Raw genomic sequence first — 26,745 nt, forward strand, 5'->3', positions numbered from 1 at the left:
TTACCTTAAAATAAAACCATAGTGTTGTAAATAGTTATATTTAACGTGTCAAGTTTTAAAATTATACTTACAAATGCTTGGAATTACAAAGACTAAAGGCTCATTGGCAATACAGTCTGTTTTCATGACGGAGCAAATTAATAAGCATGACCACAGGAGAGCATCGATCGTATCACAAAATGATATTTTATAGTTGGTAGATATTCAGAACTATAAATTTAAATTATAAATTATTTTTAAAGTATGGATTATTGAATTCTAATTCATTTTTATAATTTATAAAATAAATTTTCGTTTTGATTAATAAAAATAAATCATATTTTTTGTGCGTGCCATAGGTTCGCCATCCCTGGCATAAGGAATCTATTGAATCTAATAACAGAGGTAATTATTTTGAACTTGTTTATTTATTAATTACGTCAGATAAATAATCTATTAAAAATACATTTAAAGAATTAGCTGATTGCCCCTGGAAGTCGGTTTCTTACAGAAACACAGCTTCCCTATCATCAAATGTCACGGCACGCCACTGTAACGCATTAAATTTATCACTGCAAGGAAAAAATAATATTTTCACTGCCAATGACAAAATTTCTGCGTTTAAGATGAAAATTTCAATGTGGAAGGAAAGATGTAAGGCAGGAAAATTTGACATTTTTGATAAATTAAGTTCTTATCTTTTAGAAAAGATTTTCGTTGATACTGATTTAAAAAAAAAGCTATAATTCAACATCTTGAGGATCTGTTGACTTCATTTAACAATTATCATCTTGACGATAATGAAATTGAAAATTATGTGTGAATAATAAATCCTTTTTCTACAAATTAAAAAAATTAGTTTGTCATCAAAAGAAGAGCAACTGATGGACATTTCTACTGACACAACATATAAAGAAATGTTTTCTACTGTATCTTTATCGTCATTTTGGGCTGGTCTAGTAAAAGCTTATCCAAACGTAGCCGATAAAGCTATAAAACTTTTACCATTTGTAACAATGTATTTGTGCAAATGCGAGTTTGCCAAATACTGTGACACAAAAACTAAACAAAGAAACAGGCTTAACGCATCAGCAGACATTCGTTGTCAGTTAACAACGTGGGAACCAAATTTTGAAAAAATTGCTGAAGATTTATCGCAACAAATAACCCCGTTAAATTTTGTTAGAAATTATTGTAGAATAATTTAATTTTCTTTATCGTTAATTATAATTATTTATTTTTAGGAAATGTAATTTATGCATGTATTGAAATGACTTCTGTGATTTTATATATCATCAAATAATAATAAATAAATGTATGTACCTGATTAAATTTATTATTTTTACGTAAAATAAGTAATCCACTTTTAGTTATAGTTAGTGTTTTTCTATGGCGCTCAGTTATAAGGGCTGTATACATCTAATGCAGTAATTATAAAATTTACATAAAAAAAATAAGGGGTACTTGAGACGAACTAATGGGCTAATACATCAACAAGAAAGGTTGAGAACCACTGTTCTAATGTAAGGACAGTCAAAGGATTTCTTACAGAATCATAATAAACAGGTTTTATTGGATACACACGAGAAGCAATTACACATTAAGGGACTGTCCATAAATGACGTCCACACTGGAAAGGGAGATTAAGACAAGACAAGTTGGACAAAGTCGGGGGAAGGACTTCAGTAGACGTACGTTTTTCATTAAATTTATACAGTTTATGCATTTTACAAACTTCCATATTCCTTCTACACAGCAAATTTTTCCGTATAACGAATTTTTGCATTGTACAGGCACACTGTTTTCTTTCAGCCAAAAACACATGTAAAATTGCTTCTAAATAACGAAGTTAAATTTCTATATAACGAATGTTTACTTTGTAATCATTAAAAGTCGATTACTCCATCTGGGTGGATTTCGAATTTAGCTTCAATTTCAGGTTTCAATCTGTAAATCCTTCGTAAAATCGCGGCCCAGGTGTGAGAAATACTGTTCTTTAGATATTAAAATCATGTAATCTGATTCACATTTCGGCTAGGGCACTATCTCTAGGAAGAAATTATAGTAGTGCGACTGGTAAACATAATTTACTTATTATTTGATAGAACGATAAAAATTATATACAGGGGCGGATTTAAGGCCTTCCCATTAACACCAAAAACAAAAAAAAACTTAAAATTTATTCTAACTTCAATGATGGCAAATATGATTCATCCGACTATCCATATTACAATCATCATGTACAGCACATGTTCATAAAAGATAGTTATTCAAATATTTTTGAATTAGCCTCCTTTGGGTTCTTCCGCATCCACTACTGATATAAGAACGGAAACCAATATGTAAATACAATAAAACAGTGATAATAATTTTAACGTTTCGGCGTGTATTATAAGGGGTTGTCCATAAATTACGTCCGAATTTTTCTCTGTCCAAGCTTCTGTAACCCCCTCTCCTTTTCGAACGTCCAACAAAACTCAACTCCCCTTAAAACCTTTATCATTATATGAATAATAGAGTAAAAACAAAACATACAAGAACTTTTGAAATAAATATAATTAAATGAATAATCTGTACAGTATAAAATTAAATGAATAAAACGGACGTCCACTGAAGCTCAACCCCTCCCCATTGTCAGACTTGTTATAACTCCCCTCTCTCCCATTGTGGATGTCATTTATGAACAGCCCGTAAATTACAAAAGACATGAAAAAAAAAATAATTGAACACTATTAATTAACAATCATCTTATTTCAGCATGCTGCAGCATCTCTTATGCGGATTCCACTGTACTTCTACTTATAGGAACAGAATGTGTCGAAAATCCAGACAAAAATAAAATTCGAGTTAAGGAAATTCGTCTTAATGCGAGTCTAGTTTATTTATGTTTTTAAAACTAATTTGCAAAAATAATTTCTGGTTAAAATTTGATTTTTCTCCCATTGTTTTGCTTTTAATATTTATTTTATGAAGTCTTTACTTAATAAAGATAACAATAACTTAATTTTAATTTTTTAATTCATTTACAAAAAACAGGAAAAAATGAATTACAAAAGTATTCCTACCCGTATTATATTCTGCAGAAATTTTTTAACATCTACATACAATATCAAAATTATATCAGTTCTATTACATTAGAATTTGCATAGAAACTGATGACATACATCTTTGATAAAATATAATTTTTATTTTTCCATATATTATCATCACTTTTTATATAATAATCTGGAATAAGAGGACAGAAAATCTGAATATAAATCAAAAAAGAAATTTTTTTTATATACATGTTTTCTTATAATATTTGAAATAAAGATCAATTTAATTATTCACAAAATTTTTATTATTTATTTTATGGATGGATTATAATTATGGAAAGATTGTCTAGAATTTTGCCTAAAATGCTCTGTATATTTTAATAAATGGTCCCTTTTTAAGTATCAAATCTTTGGTATGGATTGTCGTCCTTAATTAAACCTGAAAAGAAATTTAAGATATTAAAAACAAAATTTAATTAATTTTTTTTATTTATTATACTTAATAAATGTGAAATGAAGCAGGACAATGATGAATTTACAAAAACTTGCATTTTAAAATAGTGTGTGTATAAAAGATATATAGAAATGATTCAATACTAACAACTTTCCTCTGGGAGATTATTATTAAATAAAATGCAATCCTATAATTAATCATTGATTATTCTAAATGTTTTATATACAAAATCTCAATATAAAAAAAGAAAGGTTCAGTAAGCCATAATTAAAATTTTTTTCCACATTATATGAAGTATGTGCAATGTTATCATATATAATATATCAGATTACAGAACAGTGGATGATATATTTCCTATATGAATTTTATTATTACATTTTCCAATATAGTCTTGGGACTAGATTGAAGCAGTGAGGCAAAGGTTTGTGTATCTTGACATAAGTCATAATGCAATAAAAAAGAAAGATTGAACATTACTTGTGTTTCAAAATGATAAACCTAGTCAAATGAAATTTTCCAGAACAAAAGGATATATAATCATGATGAGAGCAGAAATTTTCCTAAAGAGAATTACAAAAGTGACAATAAGTAGTAGTAGTATCAATTTGCTCAAATTCTTGCAAAAAATGGTAGAAACAAACCACGATGTCAACCAAGCAAGAAATTCTAGTTATTGAGAAAGATAATACTGTTTTAATACAGTATCTTCACATCCATTGGTTTGATGGTATACACACAAAAAAATTAATCTACATTTTTAATGCTTTTATTCTTATCTTGATTACAGAATAATAATTTTAAATTCGTTTTAGTAAATACATTTTGGATCATACAGTATAAAATATAAAATCTAACTTACAAAAAAAAAATAAATAAAATGGCTAAAAGTACTGATTTTTCTGTCGTTATCTCAAAAACAACTTGACAAAAATGAAAAGTAAAATTGAAGACAAAACTGTCCAAAAAGGATCACCATTTATTACTTGTGTTCCAAGACTAACACACTTTCAGCGACTGACCTTTCTTTTTAGGCTACTTGTCGCCGGAAAGTTTACAAAAAGTCCTTTTAAAAAAACACAAAACACATCCAATTAAAATTTTTAAAAATTTCTGAAAAAGGAACTGGTGACATACAGTTGTCTTGCTTACTTCCATCATACCTTCTTTAGGCGTTGCTTCTGCTTTTTATCTACTAAAGATTAGCGCTGAAAATGTAGATTTTTAGAGAAGTTGCCCTCTGGTGACGATACATGTAGAAATTTCTTCTGTAAAAGTTTGTCCGATGGAGAATTATTTTTAATAAAATAAAATTGAAGACAAAACTGTCCAAAAAGGATCACCATTTATTACTTGTGTTCCAAGACTAACACATTTTCGGCGACTGACCTTATGACGATTTTATTAGAAATAATTCTCCACAGGACGAACTTTTACAGAAGAAATTTCTACATGTATCGTCACCAGGGAGAACTTCTCTAAAAATCTACATTTTCCAGCGCTAATCTTTAGTATATAAAAAGCAGAAGCAACCCCAAAAGAAGGTATGATGGAAGTAAGCAAGACAACTGTATGTCACCAGTTCCTTTTTCAGAAATTTTTAAAAATTTTAATTGGATGTGTTTTGTGTTTTTTAAAAGGACTTTTTGTAAACTTTCTGGCGACAAGTAGCCTAAAAAGAAAGGTCAGTCGCCGAAAATGTGTTAGTCTTGGAACACAAGTAATAAATGGTGATCCTTTTTGGACAGTTTTGTCTTCAATTTTATTTTATTAAAAATAATTCTCCATCGGACGAACTTTTACAGGAGAAAAATGAAAAGAATACAAAATAAAAGCACATTTATCAAAATCTGAACCTAAAAATTATAATTATATTGCTTGATGTATAGAATATGAAAATTCATTCCAAATTTTCTTTTAATTATAAAATCATTCCCATGAATGGTGTTTATGTAATTTCTTATAAGTCAGGCAAATTTATCTCAAATTTACTTGAGAATACAAATATTTGAAAAATTTTTTTATTGTATTTTAATTTTTATGGCAAAACAAATTTCTTTTGTAATAACCAGACACTGCATGGTCCTCTGGAGAGCTAGTATTGCCTTTGAAACTCAGCATCATGGAACAACTTTTATTTGATATATTGTAGATTTCATAGCACTTATATGTTGCTAATTTTGGCCTTACTAATATTTAGATCATGTTCCTTACACTGTTGGGGTATTCCAATAACTGAATTCAGCAGAGAAAAAAAGCTGTTACTTATCCTTCTCAAAAATTAATTTTAGGAACAATAATCTTACAACCATTATGAAATAAACCACTTTCAAAACAAGACATTACATAAAATCACGAGGCACAATGTTCCACGATTGTATGCACACCAACTTTCAATTCATTTACATGTTCTACCTTCTGTATGAACTGTTTATCAACAATATTTAATATTTGTTTTATGTTGTTATTTAATTCACAACAAACTGGTATATAGCGGTATCTCAAGAACTATCTTATATGAAGACAGAATTTATTCTCTCCTTTTCTATTCCTATTCTTTAGAATATTTAAATGTTAATTATTATAAAAACTGTCTAAAGCATTAGCTTAATAGAAATTAAAAATTAGACATCTTTTAAACTTAAAATCTATAAAAATAATAATAATTAAACTGATCATTTCAAATAATCAAAACCTGTCAGTACATTTAAACTTCATACCTTGTAATTCCATTTTATCTGTTGGATGAAAAACCCTCATAAGAAAATGATATTTAGTTGCATTCAATAGAATTTACTAAGTTATTTAGATTATATTAAATAATATTTATTTCCCATAAGATATAAATTCTGCAAACTTCTTTAAAATGTATGCATATCAACAAATTTTTGCATTGACATTTCCTGTTATAACATTAAAACAAAGCATTTTATACTGTTTACTACTTATATTTTTAACCTTATAGTCTTCCATTCTAAGCTTGTGTTATAAAATAAGCTTATAACAGTAGCCAATTGCTTATAATGGAACAAAACAAAGTAGCCTAACACATCATTTTATTAAACGTGACAACTGAAATGACAATGAGATTTCAATATATTTAATAGTTTTTCTTATCTGGATATGATTATTAAATTGATAGAAGCTGATGTATATTTATTTTTGAAATCAAATTTTGAAGTTGAAGATTATTAAAAGGAACACAGTTTGATCAAGTAAAGTAAATTTAAGAAACACAATTCACTTAAGGCAACAGAGTGGTCAAATCAATTATACTACCCAAAGGTAAAAATATTCTATTTCCAAAAATACTGAAAATCAAGTCACACATCATCATGCCCAATTACTATCCTTTATCGATACCATCCAATACATAGTATAAAAACATTCTGTAATAATTACAGAATATTGGGAAATATTGAAAAAGGATACTAATTAGGCATGACAACAAGCGTGAAACTTGATTTTTGATGTCTTTGGAGATGGAACTTTTAGCCTTTGGATGGAATGACTGAACACTCAACAACCTTGTTTTCAAATTTAATGCAAATATAACAAGTTCTTATACAAATAACAAGCATTGAACATTAGGAGTGGTATGTTATTTATAAATATAATTATGACAGAAAATATCAATGCATAAACTCACTATTATACAGAATAATTATTTTATTCTAGAATTAACTGACATTCTTTTGGTACTAATAAGTAATTTGAGTAATTTGTTTTAATACAAAATTTAGTATTTAAATTGATTATTTGCATAAATTCTACATAACAATCTAACTCTAAAAATAAATTTTTCCAGTAGATAAAATCAAATAGAATTCAATCTCTTTGCAGAATCTTTAGCAACGAAAGAAAAACAATAATAAAGATTCAATTTTATAAAAATGTGTTTTATAATGTTGGTAAACATCCAACAATTTTCATAATTCATATCAGATGTCAAGAGAAGTGTGTGTGTGTGTGTGTGTGTGAGAAATATAAACTATTATTATTATTAATGAAATGTTAATGTTTCTCTAGGCTTTTCACATAAGTGCTCTGGCTTAGCTGATTTTAATGATCACTTGGCTGGTTAATTTGGAAAATTCATGTGTCAAACAAAGATAGTTATAAACTGTTAAGCTTCATTCCCAATTGTGGAAAGTAGTGCATTAACCAAAAGCAGAAATATTTTTCATTTCTGTAGCATAGAGAAAAATGTATGTTCTTTCTTATCCTGTTCTAGTTTATTCTAAGAACAGATGATTTTGTTGAGCAAAACATTGGACCTTACATAGTAGTTCCTTTCACCACTCTATACAATGTCTCTCAATTTCTTTTGCTTTCCCCCTTGGTCTTTTAGGAGACTCCAAGTTCACCAAGATTGTGTCCTTCTCACTAAATCTGTCTAGCCATCTTCCATTCCTAACCCCTTCCTCCAATCCACTGATGAGACCCAGTACCCAACAGGACTTTGGCAGCAATGTTTTTCTTCACATCCACCCCCATCAGAATCCAAGCCACTGCCAAAAAGTGATGCACCTCACAAAGTTTCCACTCAAGGCAAACTTTATAGTAGGTAAAAGGTAAAAAATCAGTCTGTTTCAGGGTCCAAATAGGTTTAAGCTCTACTAATAACCTTTGAAACTGTTGATCAATCCTTACAGAAAAGATCCCAAAAAGTTAAAACTATTTTTAAACTTCTGTAATTATAAGCAGAAAAGGAAAATCAATTGCCAATAGAAAATGAGAACTATTGTGACATCTGTAGATCAATATGGCAGATAAAACAAAATGAAACATTGATGGTACATTTATATTTCCTTTGTAAACATTCTATTAGAAAGAAATACATTCAGTCCTCAACTTATGATCACTCATACTTACAATGGCTAAAATTAGTATATAAAGAAAAATATGTGATTTTTTTCATTATACTAATATAAAATTGGTCACATTCACATCATGGTATAATTATTAAATATTAAACATAATAATCTAATGGGCAATAAACAAACTGTATATAACAATAACTGAAAGTTTATTTGTCTCAAGTTATAACTTAGTTTAAACTCCATTTTGGTTCATGTTGTTTTCAAAGCAACATGAACCAAACTTTAGGTGAAGCTATATCGTTTGATTAATCATGTTAATTCAATTTTTATAACAACACTAAAGTAAATTAATACAGTAGAACCTTGAAAACTCGGCCTAATGTGGACCGAAGGGTGGCCGAGTTTGTGAAAATGCCGGGTTATCGAGAATGGGGTTAAAAAAATAAGTACGAGTGTTTCCTCAGAAAATACTGTACTGTACTTGTACGTATTGTTTACTTGAGAATATAACAGAGAATAAACTGCCCAAATACCCTTAAACAAACGAAAAGTACGTCCTTTATGAAGGCATAGAGCCTTTACTACATGAAAATGAAAATTAATGAATACACTGTGTACAGTAATTTACCTGATAAGACAGACCTCAGAAAAATACTTTATGAGAGCTTTTATACTTTTATAAATCTGTCTATAATGAAAATTAATTAACTAAGGATTTTTTTGCCCTGTCAGGGTGGGGCCGAGTTATCCGGAGTGCCGGGTTATCGAGAGCCGAGTTTTCGAGGTTCTACTGTAATAAAAATAAAATCAATTCCACATGAAAATTATAGAACTCATCTCGGTATGATTTTTTGTTTAAAGAAATTTGTTACTGGCAAAGTTTGAAATCTGGCATTCTATAGAATGCTAGGCATTGCATACAATGCCTAAAACTATGAAATGATTCATATTTTACAATTTCCCTAGGCATTCTATAGAATGCCAAATGAGAAACCGGCAAAGTATGAAATACATCTCCGATTCGTTTTGAATATCACGTGGCAAGGCACGTGACTTTTAACACGCACCTCAGGCTTAGAATTTGTTGGTTGCACTTTGCGGTTTGTTCAGGAGTGTCAAAATACACAATTTTACTTAAATTTGTTCAACAAAAAATTAGTTTTTTTACTGTGCTCTATGAAAATGGAGGAGCAAGCTGTAGTGTTGGAGAAGGTGTCATGGTCTACAGCAGTATTTTTCAACCGGGGTGCCACGGCGCCATGATTGGGGTGTCACAAAGTTTAGAGCCTTTAGGCATTTTCTTGGAAATTTACTTAAGTGTAGTTCAAGATAACTCATTGTCAGTTCTATTTTGCTACGAGATATCTAGTAAGCAAAGAAACTATGACTAATCTCATGTTAATGTAATGTTCTACGCTACGTGTATGCACAACGTGTCACGAGTTCGCCCAAACCACATTGCTTGGCCATCATGTTCCCAGTCCCAGTACCAGGTCAACCACCAGAGAAGAACGATGTGGAGACTTGTGTCTTGTATATCTTTAAAAAGCATTGCATTGTACTTTGAAAAGCGTGTGGTTTCAATCACAAAGTAGGTGCATATTACAGTATTTTCATAGTATTCAAAAGCAATGATTACAAATAAACAATTTTTTATCATTTTTTTAATTTAAATTTTTTAAATTGATATGAAAAAGNGTGCATAAAGATCAAGTATGAAGTTAAATGTTCAAAAAAATAAATAATCTGCTGTATTTTCACTTTATAATCATTCCATATTACGACAACTAAAAACAATAATCTATTTCGTCATGATACGTTCTGACAACCACAGAATATAATCTATACTTCGCTGGGTTGACGTCATTCAGCTGACCAATCAGTAAGTTGTGCCATCTGGATATTTAGTCGCACGTGTACAGTGGGGACTGATTTTTTCGTAATATTAGACGTAATATAAACAAATTTTTCCAGTTCAACGAGAGTGACCGAAAAGTTGTAAATTTTGGAAATTCCGTGGACACCTGGTACTAAAAAGAATTAGTTAGAAAACAAATGACTATTAAGTTTAACATATTTAGATTTTTACAGCTATGGTGAGAAACGTTTAAAACTAACAACAACCCTGTCGCGTCCTTTGAGATATTCTAGTGATGCGAGAAAAGAGGCATTTGACATTGACCGGTATCGGCACCCTCGGGATTTGGCAGCCCGCGTGCATGCACGCACCGCGCACCTAGCAGGACCGTCTCTGATTCCACTCGTAGGGAGCTATTTGACTAAGTGGTTAAGATTTAAAAAGTAAAGNACAAAAGAAAAATTTATTTTCTATAGTATAAAAAAAACTTAACAAAAATTGTTTATCAATAAAATGATGATATATTTGATAATAAAACTATAGTTAAAAAACAATAGTGAGACTATTATTTTACATGTAGGTATTTCGACAAAATTCAATGAACTTAAATTTTGATTTTAAACATGTAGAAACATTTTTGCGTTGCGCGTAATATTCGTTTTTGCAAAAAATTCATCTGGCCCATTAGTCCCCCCCTTATTCAGATTCTACATCCGCCGCTGGTCAAGGGTGTCACGATTTGTTATTTTTCAATTAGGTGTGCCACTCAATGAAAAAGGTTGAAAAACACTGGTCTATAGACATGAAACAATGATTCAACGAGGAACTGTCCAAAATTCGAGTTAATGATGCCAAAAAAAACAGTATTTTTTTAACCGAAACTACTTACCAGAAGTTAATAAATGATGTACAAAAAGCAAAAAATGACTACTAAGAAGGAACCCAGGGACTATTGGTTGCTGAATCGTTATGATGTGATGATTGTAGAAAACAAAAGTAAACTCATTTATCCTGTTAAAGAAGGCGTCAGTACTATACAGTATTATATCACGGACTCAGAGTTATTTCACATAATTCATGAAGCTCATTTGGCTATTGGACACGGAGGACGTGATAGAATGTTGAAAGAACTTTCAACCAAATACAATAACGTTACACGTCATGATATTGAACTGTACATCCACCTTTGTGAACCTTGCCAGAAAAAACAGAAAGGTATTAAAAAGGGCATTCTTGTTAAACCTATGACTTTTTCCGAATTTCATTCCTGTTGTCAGGTAGATCTTATTGACTTTCAGTCTCAGCCAGATAGAGAATACAAATTTATTATGGTGTACCAAGATCATCTCACAAAATTTGTGATTCTTAAGTCTCTAACATGAAAAAGAGCTGAAGTAGTAGCCTACAACCTAGTGGACATGTTCTCGTTGCTTGGAGTGCTATCTATATTATACTGACAATGGTAGGGAATTTGCCAATAATGTGGTGACCAGCTTGAAGGAGTTTTGGCCAGCACTGAAGATCGTCCATGGGAAGTCTCGCCATTCACAAAGCCAGGGTAGTGTCGAAAGAGCTAATCAAGATATCGAAAATATGCTTTGTACTTGGATGCAGGACAACAAATCTGACTGCTGGAGTGAAGGACTGCGTTTCATTCAATTTATGAAAAATACAGCTTATCATTCTAGGATCAAAAGAACACCATATGAAGCTCTTTTTGGCTGCAAACCTAAAGTAGGTCTTTTCTACCAGAAAATGTTTTAAAAGACATAAATACAGAGGAGCAGCTAGAAAAAGTAATAGAAAGCATCAAAACAATGGAAAATGTGAAACTAATCAGATTATGCAAGAAAAAGAGCCTGTTTTAAAAAACATGGATGAGATTATAGTCGTTAGTGGATTAAACCAACATGATGAAAACATGCTTACCAAAGAGAATTCCATTTCTGATACCTGTTGTGTGTGTTTAAAGGAAACGAGTGATGCACTTGCATGTAAAAAATGTCGTCAAAAAATTCATACCTTCTGTGGCCATGCTAGTAAAGATGATGAAATAGATATTTTGTGCACCCTTTGTTTCAAAACTGAAAATGCTATTGAAGGTAAAATAAATTCTAAAAACAATCTGGAAATACAAGCCAAAAAAATGAAAATGAATTCAGAAAAAGAATTTCCCACTGCTTCTTTGGGAACTACTGTGCGAGTTCCTATTCCTGACGTTGACAAGGGGCGAGGTGATTCGTGCAATATATTGGCAGTTGTAATGAGTGTGACAGAGGATGGTTTCTACTGACTTGAAACTTATGAAGGAATTTTAAAACAAGTATATGTGAGATCACAATTCACTTTATGCTCTAAGAACTTGTTTAGAATTGAAGATATTCCTGACCATGAAATTCCTCTCCGGTCAGTTGAAATTGCTCAGTCTAGTGGAAGTGGCCAAGGATTCGTCAAATGTATGTATAAAACAAAGTGCCAAAATATGAAATGTTTTTGCATGAAAAATGTAATGAAATGTAATTCAAGCCTACCATGTTGCAACAAGTAGGTTAATTTTAATTTCTTATTTTTTATATGAAAAGTTTGTTTCCTTTAATAAGAAATGCATACATTTTGTTTTGTACAACTTTCATTTTTTTTTTACATATTTTGAATAATTTTTTTTTAATGGTTTATCAGGACCTTCTTTCATACTTTGCCTAAATAGCATTTGTCGTTCTATAGAATGCCTAGGTATTATAAACAATGCCTAGAGAATGTATGTAATAATTCTCATATTTCATACATTGCCTAAAAACACTGGGCATTATATACAATGCCTAGGTATTCTATAGAATGCTGGCTTTTCATACTTTGCCGGTAACATATATTGTTTTAGTTTAGTATATATAATTTATATTGTAATCAATCACACATCCACACACACAATATTACATAGGCTTGTGTGCACTGTTTCAAACTTTAATTATACCTGTATGCCATTATTTTTATGTTTGATTTATGATAGTTCTGTTCTGGACTATCATACTTTGGGGACATACAGTACCTGTAATTTGCTATCAATGATACCATCATCCATCTTGAATTTCTAAAGTCATTTCAACAGTATCAATAGTTGATGTTAATCTGAACACACTACATTTTCAAAAAGGAATCAACACTAAAATAGGTTTCTTATTTTGTTTGCTGTTTTTTGAAATTCCCACTTGCACAATTTTTTCACAATGGGAATTAGGCTTTTATTTGACATTCCCTGCTTACAAAAGAAAAATTTATTTTCTATAGTATAAAAAAAATTCTCTACCAGTTGATTTAGGATCTGTCAGTGTATAAATAAGTGATTTATTCACATTATATTAATATAGAATACAAAGTTATTAAATTAATACAAAACAATTATAAAAACATCAAACTGACATCACAATCATTGATTACCTACAAAGATTTTGCAAAGGCATATGATAAATTAAGTTCTACATAAACTCTTTCAAATGCAATTCAATATAAGTGCAAGACAGACAAAGCATGCATATTATCTATAAACATAGGAAAAACAAAGTACAGTGAAACCTCGGTATACGACCTTAATCCGTTCCTGGTGTTTGGACTTATACCGAATAGAACGTATACCAAACCAACCTTTCCCATAAGAAGTAATGTAAAAATGATTAATCCATTCTCATGTAAAAAAAAATGCGGGCTTTAAACACCTCGCTTTCCTAGCTAGTTCCTGCTTATTTTTCGTGAGATCAACATGTATCTTTTTAGCTTTCTCGCAAATAATTGTTTCTGATACGCTGTCGCCAGCACACTGTTTTTCAGTTATCCAAAACAAAAGCAATTTCTCAACATGATCTAATGTCTTCAATCTCTGTTTAGAAATTGATTTAACCTCTTTCGCAACATTAGCAGATTTAATAATGTCTTTATTTTTCACGATTGTCAATATCGTCGTTCTCAGAATATGGTATGCAACAGTAAAATCTTGAACCCGCATGCCACCTTCATATTTCTCAACAATCTCTTTTTTCAGTTCCATTGTGATTCTAGTCATTTTTTTAGTTTTCTGTTGCTTTTCATTTGCTTTTTTGCAATTTATGATTAATAAAAATAATAGAATTTTACTTACAAATTAAAATCAGAAGAAATTTAACAAAGTTATAAACCATTACACCGCGAACGTCTAGTCTGGTCTAGTACATCGATAGTGCTACTTGTTCATTGATGGCGCATATAATTGAATTAAGTCGTATACCGAGCAAAATTTGTTTCGCCCAAACAGGACGTATTCCAAATTGAACGTATTCTAAAGCAGACGTATACTGAGGTACCACTGTATTTATATATGGGAGATACAAGAATAAATTTTACATACTATACTTTCACATTCAAGTGTTTTTCTTCTTAGTGTTTATTATAAAATTCTTAGAAAAGAAAGAATTTACCAAAATAAAAAAATTTCTGGGGAGAACCACTTAATACTGAAAAAGTACAAGTATATTAACATTCCCATAAATTCAGTTCATTTTTAACTGAAAACATTTCCCTCTGAATGTATTAATATATAAAAGGCTGTCCAAAGTCTGGATCAATAAATAATTTACCTTATAATCGCTATTCTAATTTTTATTTCTCAGTGCTATTTTTTATCTCTAAATTTATACAACATTCCTTTGTAAGAACAGCCCAGAAGTATCAACCTACTAAAGGAAGCAATAATATCAATGTGTGATAACATCAGTATAAATAACTGAAGGGTTCAATGATGCATTCAGTGCATTTGAAAGTGTTTGGAAGTTGAAGATCATCAATTTCAGCATTTGCTGCAATTTCAAATATTTAAATAAATTGCAAAACTTTTTTCTCTATGATATATGAAAAAAATTTTTGGCCACTATATAATTATTTCAATACAGTCGACCCCCCTATAAGATAGAGATACGTTCCATTCTCTAGGAATCCGCTTTCTTACAAATCCTTCCAATCACAACCCGACACGTATCAAGTTTACGGACTACGGCTGTTTGAAAGATTTTCTTCCATAAAATTAATCGATTCTAGACTAATCCGACTCAACATTTCCAAAATACGTATATATTTTTTGGGAATAATCCGTATAAACTACGCTATAAACAAAAAATTGTAGGATTACTTACCGAGTGTCACCATTCGACATTGCCATTGCTCAACATTGTTTTCGTCGCGGAACAGCTCAGCAAAGAGCGGCCGATTTCTAACAACTTATTTTTCTGTGAAAACTTCGTAGAACTTCGGAGACATCATTAATATAAATAATTTTAATCGCCGTTGAATAAGAAATGTTTCTTTCACAAGAAATGTATAAAATTACAGTACTGTATTAGACTTACGGTACCTAATTTACATACTGACAGACGATAGTTAGCGTAAAAATCTCCGTAGCGTGGCGCCACGCTAGACGGCGGAAATTATATATTTAATTATAACAAAGTTACAATAAGTTAATATATAATTATATATACAGTACCTAATTTATATATAATTAATATATAATTATATGTACAGTACCTAATTTATATATAATTTATATAATACTGTCCAGACGATAGAAATCTCTCCGTAGCGTGGCGCTACGGACGGCGGGAAAGTAGTTCGGCTTCCCGATGACGTTTGAGGTGTTTATAGGGAACTTTTACTATTTTTTACAGATACCGGTAGCAATTTTTTCGTAGTTTTATAGGAATCGTAACTATAGGGACCGTAATTATAGGGGGGTCGACTGTATCTTAATAATTTTTAGCATTTTTTTATCACACACTGAAGAATAGGAAATAGCTACGAATACTTAAGGGAAAGGAAAATAAAACAAAAAATTTATCATAAAATTAAAAAAAAAGCTTCTAATAAATTCTTAATAATAAAATAATCTTCAAAATTCTAATGATTTTTTGCTCTGATATTAATTTAAAAATTCTAATTTAGATTATACAATGATCTTATGACAACTTACTAAATTTTTTTGATCATTCTGAAAATTCAGATTAAAAAAAATATAATTTAAATTTTATTTTTGAATTTTCCAGTTAATAGTACATACATTAAATTTAAATTACAATAAAATTTTCATTTCCAGTTTATCATCATATTGTTGAAAAATAACACAATATTAGCCAATCACATACAGTTTTCTAGTATTTATATCAAAAGATGAAGTCACAGGCTGCTTCGAAAAATGTTTGTTAAAATTAATGATTTCTATATCTTTTCTAATAGTTTTAAATAGTTCTTAAAGAAATTGCAAAATTGATTTATCTCTGAACCCACACATTTTACATCAAAAATATTAAAATTGGTTAGACATATTATATGCATGTGTTCACTATATAAACCAGTGTTTCTCAACCTCTAATGAATTGTCACCCTCTTCAACGTAGTATCGCCCTCTCAATAAAACTGTTACGTAGTATTGCCCCCTTCACTTCAAAATTTCGATGCTGTGGGCCAAGGCTAACGCCAAATTCGTACTTCATTGAATAGACTAGTGACTACTATAGTGTTATTTGTTTAATTATTGTACGATATAACAAATAAAATATCCAATTATTCTTAATATAATGTTTTACTATATCGCCCAGAAAATTATTTTTTGCCCCCAAAATATAAATTGTTACTAATCGCCCCCTCAACATGGAAAAACGCCCACATGGGGCAATATCGCCCCTGTTGAGAAACACTGATATAAACTGTTTTTCAAGTATTAAAGTTTAAAATTTAAGTTAAGTTTTTTCAATTAGTAAAGTTTTTCAGTATATTATGTAGAAAAGTTTTGAATATTAATAAAATAATATAAAACTATAAAACTTTACATCATTTGCAAATATAACTGCTATGCAATCAAAAACTCACTGATGTAAAAATTTATCAACTATATAATTAAATAGGAATCTTATTTTTGCTTGACTTCTTAAACTGTTTCAAAAAGAAAATGCTGACTCTTAAACAATGATTACACAAATAAAAGAATGGAAGGGCATCTACTAGAATAAATTTTCTCTATTATCATGCAGTTTCAAAGTTTGATTATGCACACACTGTTTACACTCAATTTGTAAATAATCTGAGTATAATTAAAATTAATAATTCATACATGCACAAGTTTTGGAAATTCTTACCTGATGCATCTAATAATAGACCTAGTTACAAATTTAAATAAATTTAGTTTTTAAATTTAAAAAACTCAGATTTCACATGTAGAAAATTAAAAAAATTCTCACCATATTTACGTCTTATTTCATCTGTTTTTGTTTGTCGTTCTTTTTTCCTTTTAAAAAAAATACATAATTACTATTCTAAACAATTGGAAATATTTTATGTTTAATACATTTTTATATGATTAATATAAATGCAACTTTTTTTCCTTTCTCACAGAAATAAATGGCCGTACAGTAAAACTAATAATAAAAATTTCAGCTTATGATTCATTGTACTTGATGTTATAAATTGATAACAAATCAAAGATCAATAAAAACTAATGCAATAAATAAAAATATATTTTGCTTTCTGTAAGAAATAGTAATTTTGAAGCATTATTACAAATTAACACACTTTACATATTTTAAATCTAAAAAGTATTTATATAGTCTGGCAAAATTAATTATGTTATAATTAGTGGGTGATTATAGGCCATGGGTATAATAGTTGTCCCCAATCAGTGCCATGAGTAACCGCAGATGGTTATATCCGAAATTAAATATGTCTGGAAGCAAAGAGTCAAATAGAGATCTGAATAGCATAACTGGTGACACATCTGCATGGTAAGCAGGAGTTGCAGGTTTGAGTCCCACTCCAGGCCATAATTATAATTAAATATTAATTTAATTAGAATTATTAAATTTAATAAGACATGGTGCCACGCACACACGAGAAAACACAAGATGGCTGCAGAACAAGTGTTGGGCTATCAACAGAGAAATAAAAACATATTTGGAGAGACGATAAGATCTGGCTATTCTTAGATATGTGGCAAGAAAGTATTTATTTCTAACCAAAACTTCCATTTTGTTTGTTGGTGTGCATGTCTTACTGCATAGTTATGTCAGTTTTATTATTGTGTGCAATAGCCAGGTTCTTCTCAAGCAGATTGCTTATGTGAACAGCAATCTGCTTGAGAAGATCTGCTTCGACTAGTGACAGTTACAATTGAGATTGTGGGTAAATCGAGATCAAAGTGAGTCGTGGATTGTGTGCAAATGCAGAATTAGGCTTCATTGCTTCCATACGCTTCTTGGATATTGCATCCAAACCATATCCAAGATATGGCCAAGTAGAGGTTTTATATATATATATAACCAAACAAAATAAAAAAGTACTGAAAACACATAAGCAAAAGACAAGAAAGGCTCTTAAGGTAGGAACAAGAGACAACTTGAGCACAATGCAACAAGTGCATTTTTCACTGTATGCACACAGTTCTAATGTAAAAGCATCCTTTGAACGCTGATCAAATCTCTCCAATTTAGCATTTGAATTCTGGAATGTTCAAAGAAGTACAAGGTATCACTATATTTATGAAATGTGTTTTAGTTACTTTAAAAGATATTAATTCATTGCAAATCATACAGCAGTTCACTTACTAGTTATAATTATTTGTTTTGAATTAATTTAATTTTTACTTCTTTATTTGAATATACTGTATTTATATGCAATTTGACAAAATTATCAAATTATGTTATGCTTAATTAATTAACCCTTAAGCCCCAATCCCGAGATATCTCGGGCAAGTTACATAGCGTTACGAAAAACTCGGTCGTTAAGGCCACTTTTGACAAAATTTTTTTTATTTTTTGAATGTTTTTTAAGTCTCCAAATTTTTTCAAAAATTTTTACCCGCACAAAAAAATTTTATCGCAATTTTAATCAACCTTTAATGATGCGCGATTAACGCTTAATTGTTTTTTTAATGGGATTTTTTTATCAAATTTAATTAATCGTTCTAAAGTTGTAGTGCATGGATTTTACTTCGGTAAAGTTATTTAAAGCTACTTTCTGATATCAACAACGACCTCCAATAGTTTTTTAATTTTTTTAATTAATAGATTTTATTATATATAAGTTTAATAAAGTCGAGGGGGGTCGAAAATTGCAATAAAAATTTTAATTTTTTAAAAATATTTAAAAATATACAACCAACTAGTATTCACCCTACTATAAACCCATCTCCTCCTGAGACTTCTGAGAATGTCCCGGGAAATCCGACTCCAGCTGTTCTCAAGGTCATCCAGCTGTGTAAACAATGACTCATCGGTGTCAAATTTTACAGAAAGGCCAGACAAAGGAAAATAAAATTTGAAGCTTTTTCTTCAAAATTAACGCATTTCTTTCATTTTTTTTCAGTTTTAAGTATTTTTTATGTTTAATTACATTAATATCAAAAATTGCTCAGGGCTTAAGGAGTTAAAGGAGTAAGCTCTAAAAAGGAATGCTCTTATTCAACCAAAAAATGTTGCTTGTGTATTTTTATTTAAAAGAAAAAAAAAAGCAACTTTTCCTAATTAAGAGTAAACAATAAAATATCTTTTTCTTAAATTGTATGCATTTTTTACTGATTATTTAGAGAAAGAAGTCACTGCAGATGTTAGACGATGTTGAAGTAATAATTTGGAGCAATTTATTTGCTAGCACTAGAAAACTCAGCACAAGTTTTAGTGCTAGCAAATAAATTACTCCAAATTATACAATCAAATTAGTTAAGACAAAAATGTGTAAAATAATTATCAATGACCAACTATTTAAAACATATTAATTGCATTAAGTCAATATACTGCTCTTTAATTACAAGGATCCAAACCAATAACCAAATCAATAAGCCACAGTAAATATTTGTCGTCAGATATAACAAACATCTAAAATAATTAACTTCTACAATAATTTTATTTCCTAAGACAGTAATCAAGTATCAGTAACTGATTAAGTCTTAAATAAGAGTTAACTGCTTATCAATACTATAAACTTTTAGGTAATCACTGCCCTGTATTCAATTTTCAGACTGTTTGATATAATAATTGGAAAACTGTTTTAAAAAAATACACATTTAAAACATCCAGTAACAAATTTAATAAAGTAAAAACATTTTCGGTCGGTTTTACCAATCTTCATCAGTTACAATAGAACATTACACTAATACAAAAATTTAAAATTGATAATAAGATTTCTAAGATAAATATATAAATAAATAGTTGAGATTAATCAAATAAATATTCACAGAAATATATTAATTAAAAATAAAACAACAACAAATGAATAAATATCATCCAATAAAATTAATTTTCCTAAATGGACTGCTATGCTGTAGACAAATTGTCTGCATCCCTATGGTTCTTGCAAGACAATTTTTTGTGTGCTTTATAGATTTCCAATTTATCTAGATATTCTATTGTGTATATTAGAAGTTGGTCTGATGGTGATTACTTCTTCCCGTAGTACTTTTATATCCTGATGTTGCGTGTGAGCCACTAGTGCTGTATTATTTAGATTTTTATCAATTGTGTTCCTTATGTCCTTAAGTCTTTGTTGTAAATCACATATAGTGGCACCCACGTAGAACAGTTTTGATTCGAAACACTGATCAATTATCCCCGCAGACAAATTACATTCATATGGCTTCTTATCATTCCTTAAAATTCTGAAAATTGTTGGGTTGTGTCGGTATACTATCACTACATGATTGCTACATAGTTAGCTTTGGCCTCTTTCTTATGTATGTTTCTTAAAGATGGGATATAATTTAAAACAACCCTTTGTTTCTGGTTCAATGATGCATGTTAATTTTTTGATGTTTGAAAGGTTACAATTAATTTTTGTATTATTTTTTATTGGATAACCATGTTGTTCTGAGATGTTTAATATGTAATTCAGCTCCGATAGTGTGTCATGTGTATTGGTACAATGGGTATATGCCCTTCCAATCAATGATCTAAATGCTGCAAGTTTTATGTGCTAGGAATCAACAGAGTTGTATGGAATTAAAAGAGGTTGAAAATGTGGTTTCTTATATACCTTGGTCCCGATTTTGCTGTTTTTGAAAGAGATAGAAAGGTCCATGAAGTTTACTGTTGTTTCAGTCTCCTGGTCTAAGTTTAGGAGTAATCCATAGTGATTATCATTGATCACCTTTAAAAACTGCTTTAAAAACTGTGTATGATCATACCACGGAGAATTACTGTACTTCAATCCATTCTTCAATTCTCCGTGGTATGATCATACAAATAATAATAATTGTAAAATTAACCGAAATAATATAAAAATTCTGCATTTTGAAAAAAATGTTTATAAAAGAAAATTTAAAGAGGAAAACATTAAAAATAAGGAAACAAAAAAATAATTTAATAAATCTCTCAGAAGGTATGCAAATTGATTGCCGCTGGTATGAGTTAATAGATGGCGCTGAAACAAGTTGAGATTGTATAGATTTTGTTTAAACATTGTAAAATTATTTTGTAAAAGAACTTTTTCATTGTAAACCTGATACTGGTATAATGTAAATGTTGTTTGTGTATCAAACGGTTTTACATACGTATATTAAGTTTTTGCTATGTTAACTGGTTTTACTACATCTGTTATACACCCAAGTGTAAAAAAGTTTTATATGATTGTGAGTATTTTTTAGAAGTTTGTCTGTTGGAATTATAGTTGTTTGAGTTTTTAGATGTATATTAATATGGAATACACAATTTCAGGTTAAAATATTGATTAGGGATGAGGACGGTTTGCCTCCCACTTCCTAATTTGAGATAAAAAAGGAACAATTTTTATAATTTACAAAATTGGAAAATGTAAGTGTTTTTTGTGATTTGATTTGTTTCATGCAATATAACATAGTCATGTTTTAATATTTCTTGTTTTTATTTGTAATAGCACTGAAGAGGGGTTGGAATACATTGTACCAACCCGAAATATATTTGTAGTCCAATGAAAAATAAAAGATAATTTGCTAACCAGATATTGCTGTAAGATACGTCTACCAAAGTGTGTTTTTGGATTACAGAGACGAATTTACAATTGTAACTGATGAAGATTGGTAAAACAGACCAAAAATGTTTTTACTTTATTAAATTCGTTACTGGATGTTTTAAAAATGTATTTTTTAATCTATTTTTATCCAGTTTGTGCAAAATATATAAGTTATTGGAAAACTGTCCAAATATTAATTCAAACCTATTTTAATTGTTTTTTATGTTGATTTTAGAGAATTACAAATATCATCAAGTTTAATCTGACTTTGAAATGGTCTGGTTGTGGAGGTTGGTATAATGGAAAAAGCTTAAGTAACATCTAATGTCAAATTCTTATTTTTACAATAATATTTTTTTTAACTGTTCTGGCATTTGGAAAGAATATATGGGTTCTTTGCTGGTAGAATTATTCTGTGCATTTTGTAGTCATGACTACATTTATGAACAAGATTATCAAAGTTATTCATTGGATCAAATAGATAAAGATCTATGGGATAAAATCTGGTATTAAGCAACACAACAAAATCTATACAATGACAACTGCTGTTCAAAGTGATTTGTGATTTTAATAAACCACACACAATATGAATATCTGTATTTCTTATTCTGGTCAAAACATATTTAAAATTGATTGTTTTCGTGATAAATGGGTATTGCTGTTCTCTCAACATAGCTCTGAAATGCACTTTAATCAAGAATTTTAACTTAAATTATCCTTTAATTCCCAGATTTTTAATGACATTATGTTCGTGTAAGAAAAAAGTTATGAGAATGAATTTAACCCAATTTTTTCCAGTTCAAAATAATACATTTTCATTACTTAAAAGATTGATTCATTTATATAAATCAATCAATCTTTCAAGTAGTGAATGATCAATGTAAAGAATTTTTCTGATCCTTAAGAATACAAGACTTGTTTCTAAATACCCACATTAACTATAAATAGGTCTCTTGTAAATATTTTTATATTGATTATTGTTTTTAATAATTCTTGGCTATATTATTTCTTACTGTAATAAAATACAAAGTCAGCTAATTGTATCTTATTGTGACATTGTCACAATGTTAGGTTGTAATTTTTAATCATATTTTAATTTTAAACAGTCAAGCGACTTCTGGTCCAGACTGGAAATTCATTTATACTTAATCAGGGCTTCCAGCCCATAAGCTTTCCATATCTGGTCTCAACTTTCATATATGTAACTCCATTCTCAGATTAAGGAAGGATGGATGGACAGATGGACAACAGTGGAAATCTATAGTTATGCAATTTATGAAACTGCAGCCCAATAATACAAACAATTATATAAAATAAAATTTAATGTAAAAGTATTTCAAAACAAACTGCAAATGTTTTTTCAATTATATAAATAAATTGTNTCACCATATTTACGTCTTATTTCATCTGTTTTTGCTTGTCGTTCTTTTTTTTTCTTGTGCCCGAGCTTTTCGTTCTTCACGTTCCTTTTCCCATTTTGCTTGCTATCTTGCCCATTTATCTCTTCCTTGTTTCCGACAACAGCAGTAACAACAAACAATAATTCCAATAATTAAAACCCCACCAATGACACTCATTGTTATTATCAAAGTCTGAAAGTTAACTATAAACAAAATAATATATAAAAGATTTATGAAATAAAAACTTTTCTAAATTTAAACAATAATATAATAAATTTTACCCAAGCATGTTCCCCAGGCAATATCTCCCATTGAGCCACATTCATCGTATCTAGGAACAAGGTGTTTATATGGATAAACACTACACTTTTTTGTTTTTCGGCAATAGTAACACTGAAATAATTAAAAATAAGTCATTTTTCTGTTTGATGTTTTTAAACATATTTTTTGTTAGTTATGGTAACTGGTAAAGTTAAAGGTAACTTTTAATTTAAAATTAAAAGTTATCTTTTATGGAAGCTCCACACATTAGATATTCATCAAATACTAAGCAAGTAATGTGGATGATTTACTTTTGACTAATATTTAGTATTCACCATTTCCCATTCCTTGTCAATATGTTATGCCAAATCAAAGGAAACAAACAAAACAGGCAATTATTCAGTAAGTGGCATATACCAAATGTGTGAAACCAGCATTATATATATATATTAAGTAAAAAATATTTTTTGTACATATACAGTGTTTCTATATCAAATATAAAAATGTAAACCTTTATTTGTATAGGCCTATATGAACACTAAATTTTACAGAAATAATATGCAGATTAATAATAATTATGGCTTATATGAGAAAGAAATTTTATTTTTGGAAAATTAACAGTAAATTTGGATATACTTTTTAATAATTGATACAATATATGATTGCTACTGCTTATTACTTTTGGTTTTTATTGATGCTTCTGAAAGAAATATCAAGCTTTTTAACATGCATTATAAATTCTTTTAAATGGAATATATAAAAATCAAGACAGACAACAAAAAAATATCTATTATGAATTTTGCTAATGGGACATTCCAATTTTCAACGCGAGTGTTGAGTGTTGAAGTCAACAATATGACGTCATCAACGACGTTCCAACTCGAGTACGAAGTGCTTAGTTCCCATAATTCCATTCTCAGCAAGATGGATTCCATTCAAATACCTTACCGATTACCCACAATTCATTGGAAAGTAGCAGTCAACATATCTGTTGAGTGCTGAGTGTGTTGAGTCAGCGCTGACAACAGCGCTACCTCAACATTGAAAAAAGGAACAAATTTTAACGAATGTTGAGATCAGCGCTGAAAATTGGAATGTCCCGTAAAGTTTTTAACCTAAATATTGTAAATTGCATTAAAGTTTGTATCAAACATTAGTTAAAAACTGAGATATAGTTTTATCTATAAACCATTTACTGAATATGATTTATACAATTTAATCAGTTATTCTGTAACTAAACATGAAGATAAAATTTAACAAACACTAACTGAATTCAAAAAGAAAATAAATTTCTTTTTGTTTTATTTTAGTATCAATAAATACATTTTATATATGAAAACCATAAATGCTTTATTTTTTTGCACATTTCATGAATTTTTTGGACATAATAAATAGTTAATACTCAAATATTGTATACAGATAATATCCTGATAAGAAAATTATATCATAGCTTTATTCAGCAAATGTTTATCTATATAAGTTACAAAGTATTTAGTCTGTAAAAAATTCCATAAAAGATACATCCACTGTTTGACAGAAAGCAACAACAGATCACACAAGCACACACATACATACATACATACATACGGAGGGGTGCAAAAGTAGATATATAGTTGAGAATCTGAGAAATACAAATGTTTGGTGTTCATTATTATTATTATTATTAGCTGGGGTACCTGGCTTCGCTCAGGGAGTTGATATGAAATTGTGTGGTAGTTGGAATAAAAGGATAAACTTTAAAATATAAAAGGTAAAAAAATTTTATTGAAAACATATTCTAACTATTTGCAATACTTGTTTATAAACAACATTTTTCATTTTGTTATCTGGGGTATATATGTACAAATTTTTCGAATTTCCTACTCGACAGCAAGCTACATACAGTTGACCGTGAGAGAAGCAGAAGACTTTGAGGTTGATGCCACAATGTTTTAAAGTGTCCTTGCGCTTTGTTAATTGTAAAACTATAGGCTAATTTGATTGGAAATTGCAATCTTTTAAATTGGAATGGCAGTTCAGTAGAAATCAGTGGTATTCTGGGGATAAATACTGTGTGTCCTTTCCAGTCATAAGTTCAAGTTCAATGATGTTATTCGATAGCTGTTCTTTTTGTTTTCACTATTTTGCTTCAGAACTGGCAAGAGCTCCTCCTCTTTTAAGTTTGGGCATTGTATAAAATAGAAATCAAATCAACTTTTTATTAACAAATACACTAAGTACACCTTACATAGTTTTCACACATTATTTTTGATTTACATTCAGTCATTGTATCACTTTGACTACTCACACTTCGCTGTTTTTATTCACTCACTGCACTACTTTGAAATTTTCACTTCTTTTTTGGTTCTTCCCTTCATCACTGATAAGAAACTGACGTTCAAACCCATGACTGATCTTGCTTTATATACCCCCACTAATGGGTAGTCCCACCCATACAAAAAAGGCTTTGAATGGTCCACAATGTTCCAGAACATCCTGAAACACTTCGGAATGTTGTGGAATGCTGTCTAATACTCTCAAATGTTCTGGACTGTTCTAGAAATTTCTAGAGGTCAAAACTTCCAGTCCTTATATCTTCAACAGCATGTCCTTCAGGTAAAAACGGGAACCTTCTTCATGGATGGGGGATAGCTACCACACCATATAACTCCCTTGATCATACCGGGACTTGTTTTTGAGTTTAAGCAACACACACATTGTACACTTACCTTTATTATATATATTGATTATTATTATTTTTTTTATTTTTTTTTTATTAGTTCATATCCCTTATTTGTAATTTAATTTGTACATAAAAATAAATATTTTTTCTTCCTATTTTCTCTGTTTTTTTTCTATAATAACTATATACCTACTTTTGCACCCTCCTGTGTATATATATATATATATACATACATATCTTTTGAAATTAATTTTTTCCAGGTTTACAAGTTTAATAATTTTTAGATTA

The 26,745-nt window shown here is 29.6% G+C and overlaps 1 protein-coding gene across 1 annotated transcript in view; it reads right to left on the reverse strand.

Moving 5' to 3' along the window:
- Window positions 1–3,319: 3,319 nt before the first annotated feature.
- LOC111635951 (pituitary tumor-transforming gene 1 protein-interacting protein-like) overlaps window positions 3,320–26,745 on the reverse strand; it is a 44,338-nt gene continuing 20,912 nt past the window's right edge. Inside the window, 5 exon segments of the mRNA XM_023381097.1 lie at window positions 3,320–3,453; window positions 17,298–17,318; window positions 17,400–17,450; window positions 23,570–23,737; window positions 23,816–23,927. Coding sequence (XP_023236865.1) covers window positions 3,410–3,453; window positions 17,298–17,318; window positions 17,400–17,450; window positions 23,570–23,737; window positions 23,816–23,927 — 396 coding nt within the window. The 3' untranslated portion in view covers window positions 3,320–3,409.

This window comes from Centruroides sculpturatus, unplaced genomic scaffold, assembly GCF_000671375.1.
Source record: "Centruroides sculpturatus isolate CEXI.00-Female unplaced genomic scaffold, Cexi_2.0 scaffold954, whole genome shotgun sequence".
Taxonomy (NCBI): domain Eukaryota; kingdom Metazoa; phylum Arthropoda; class Arachnida; order Scorpiones; family Buthidae; genus Centruroides; species Centruroides sculpturatus.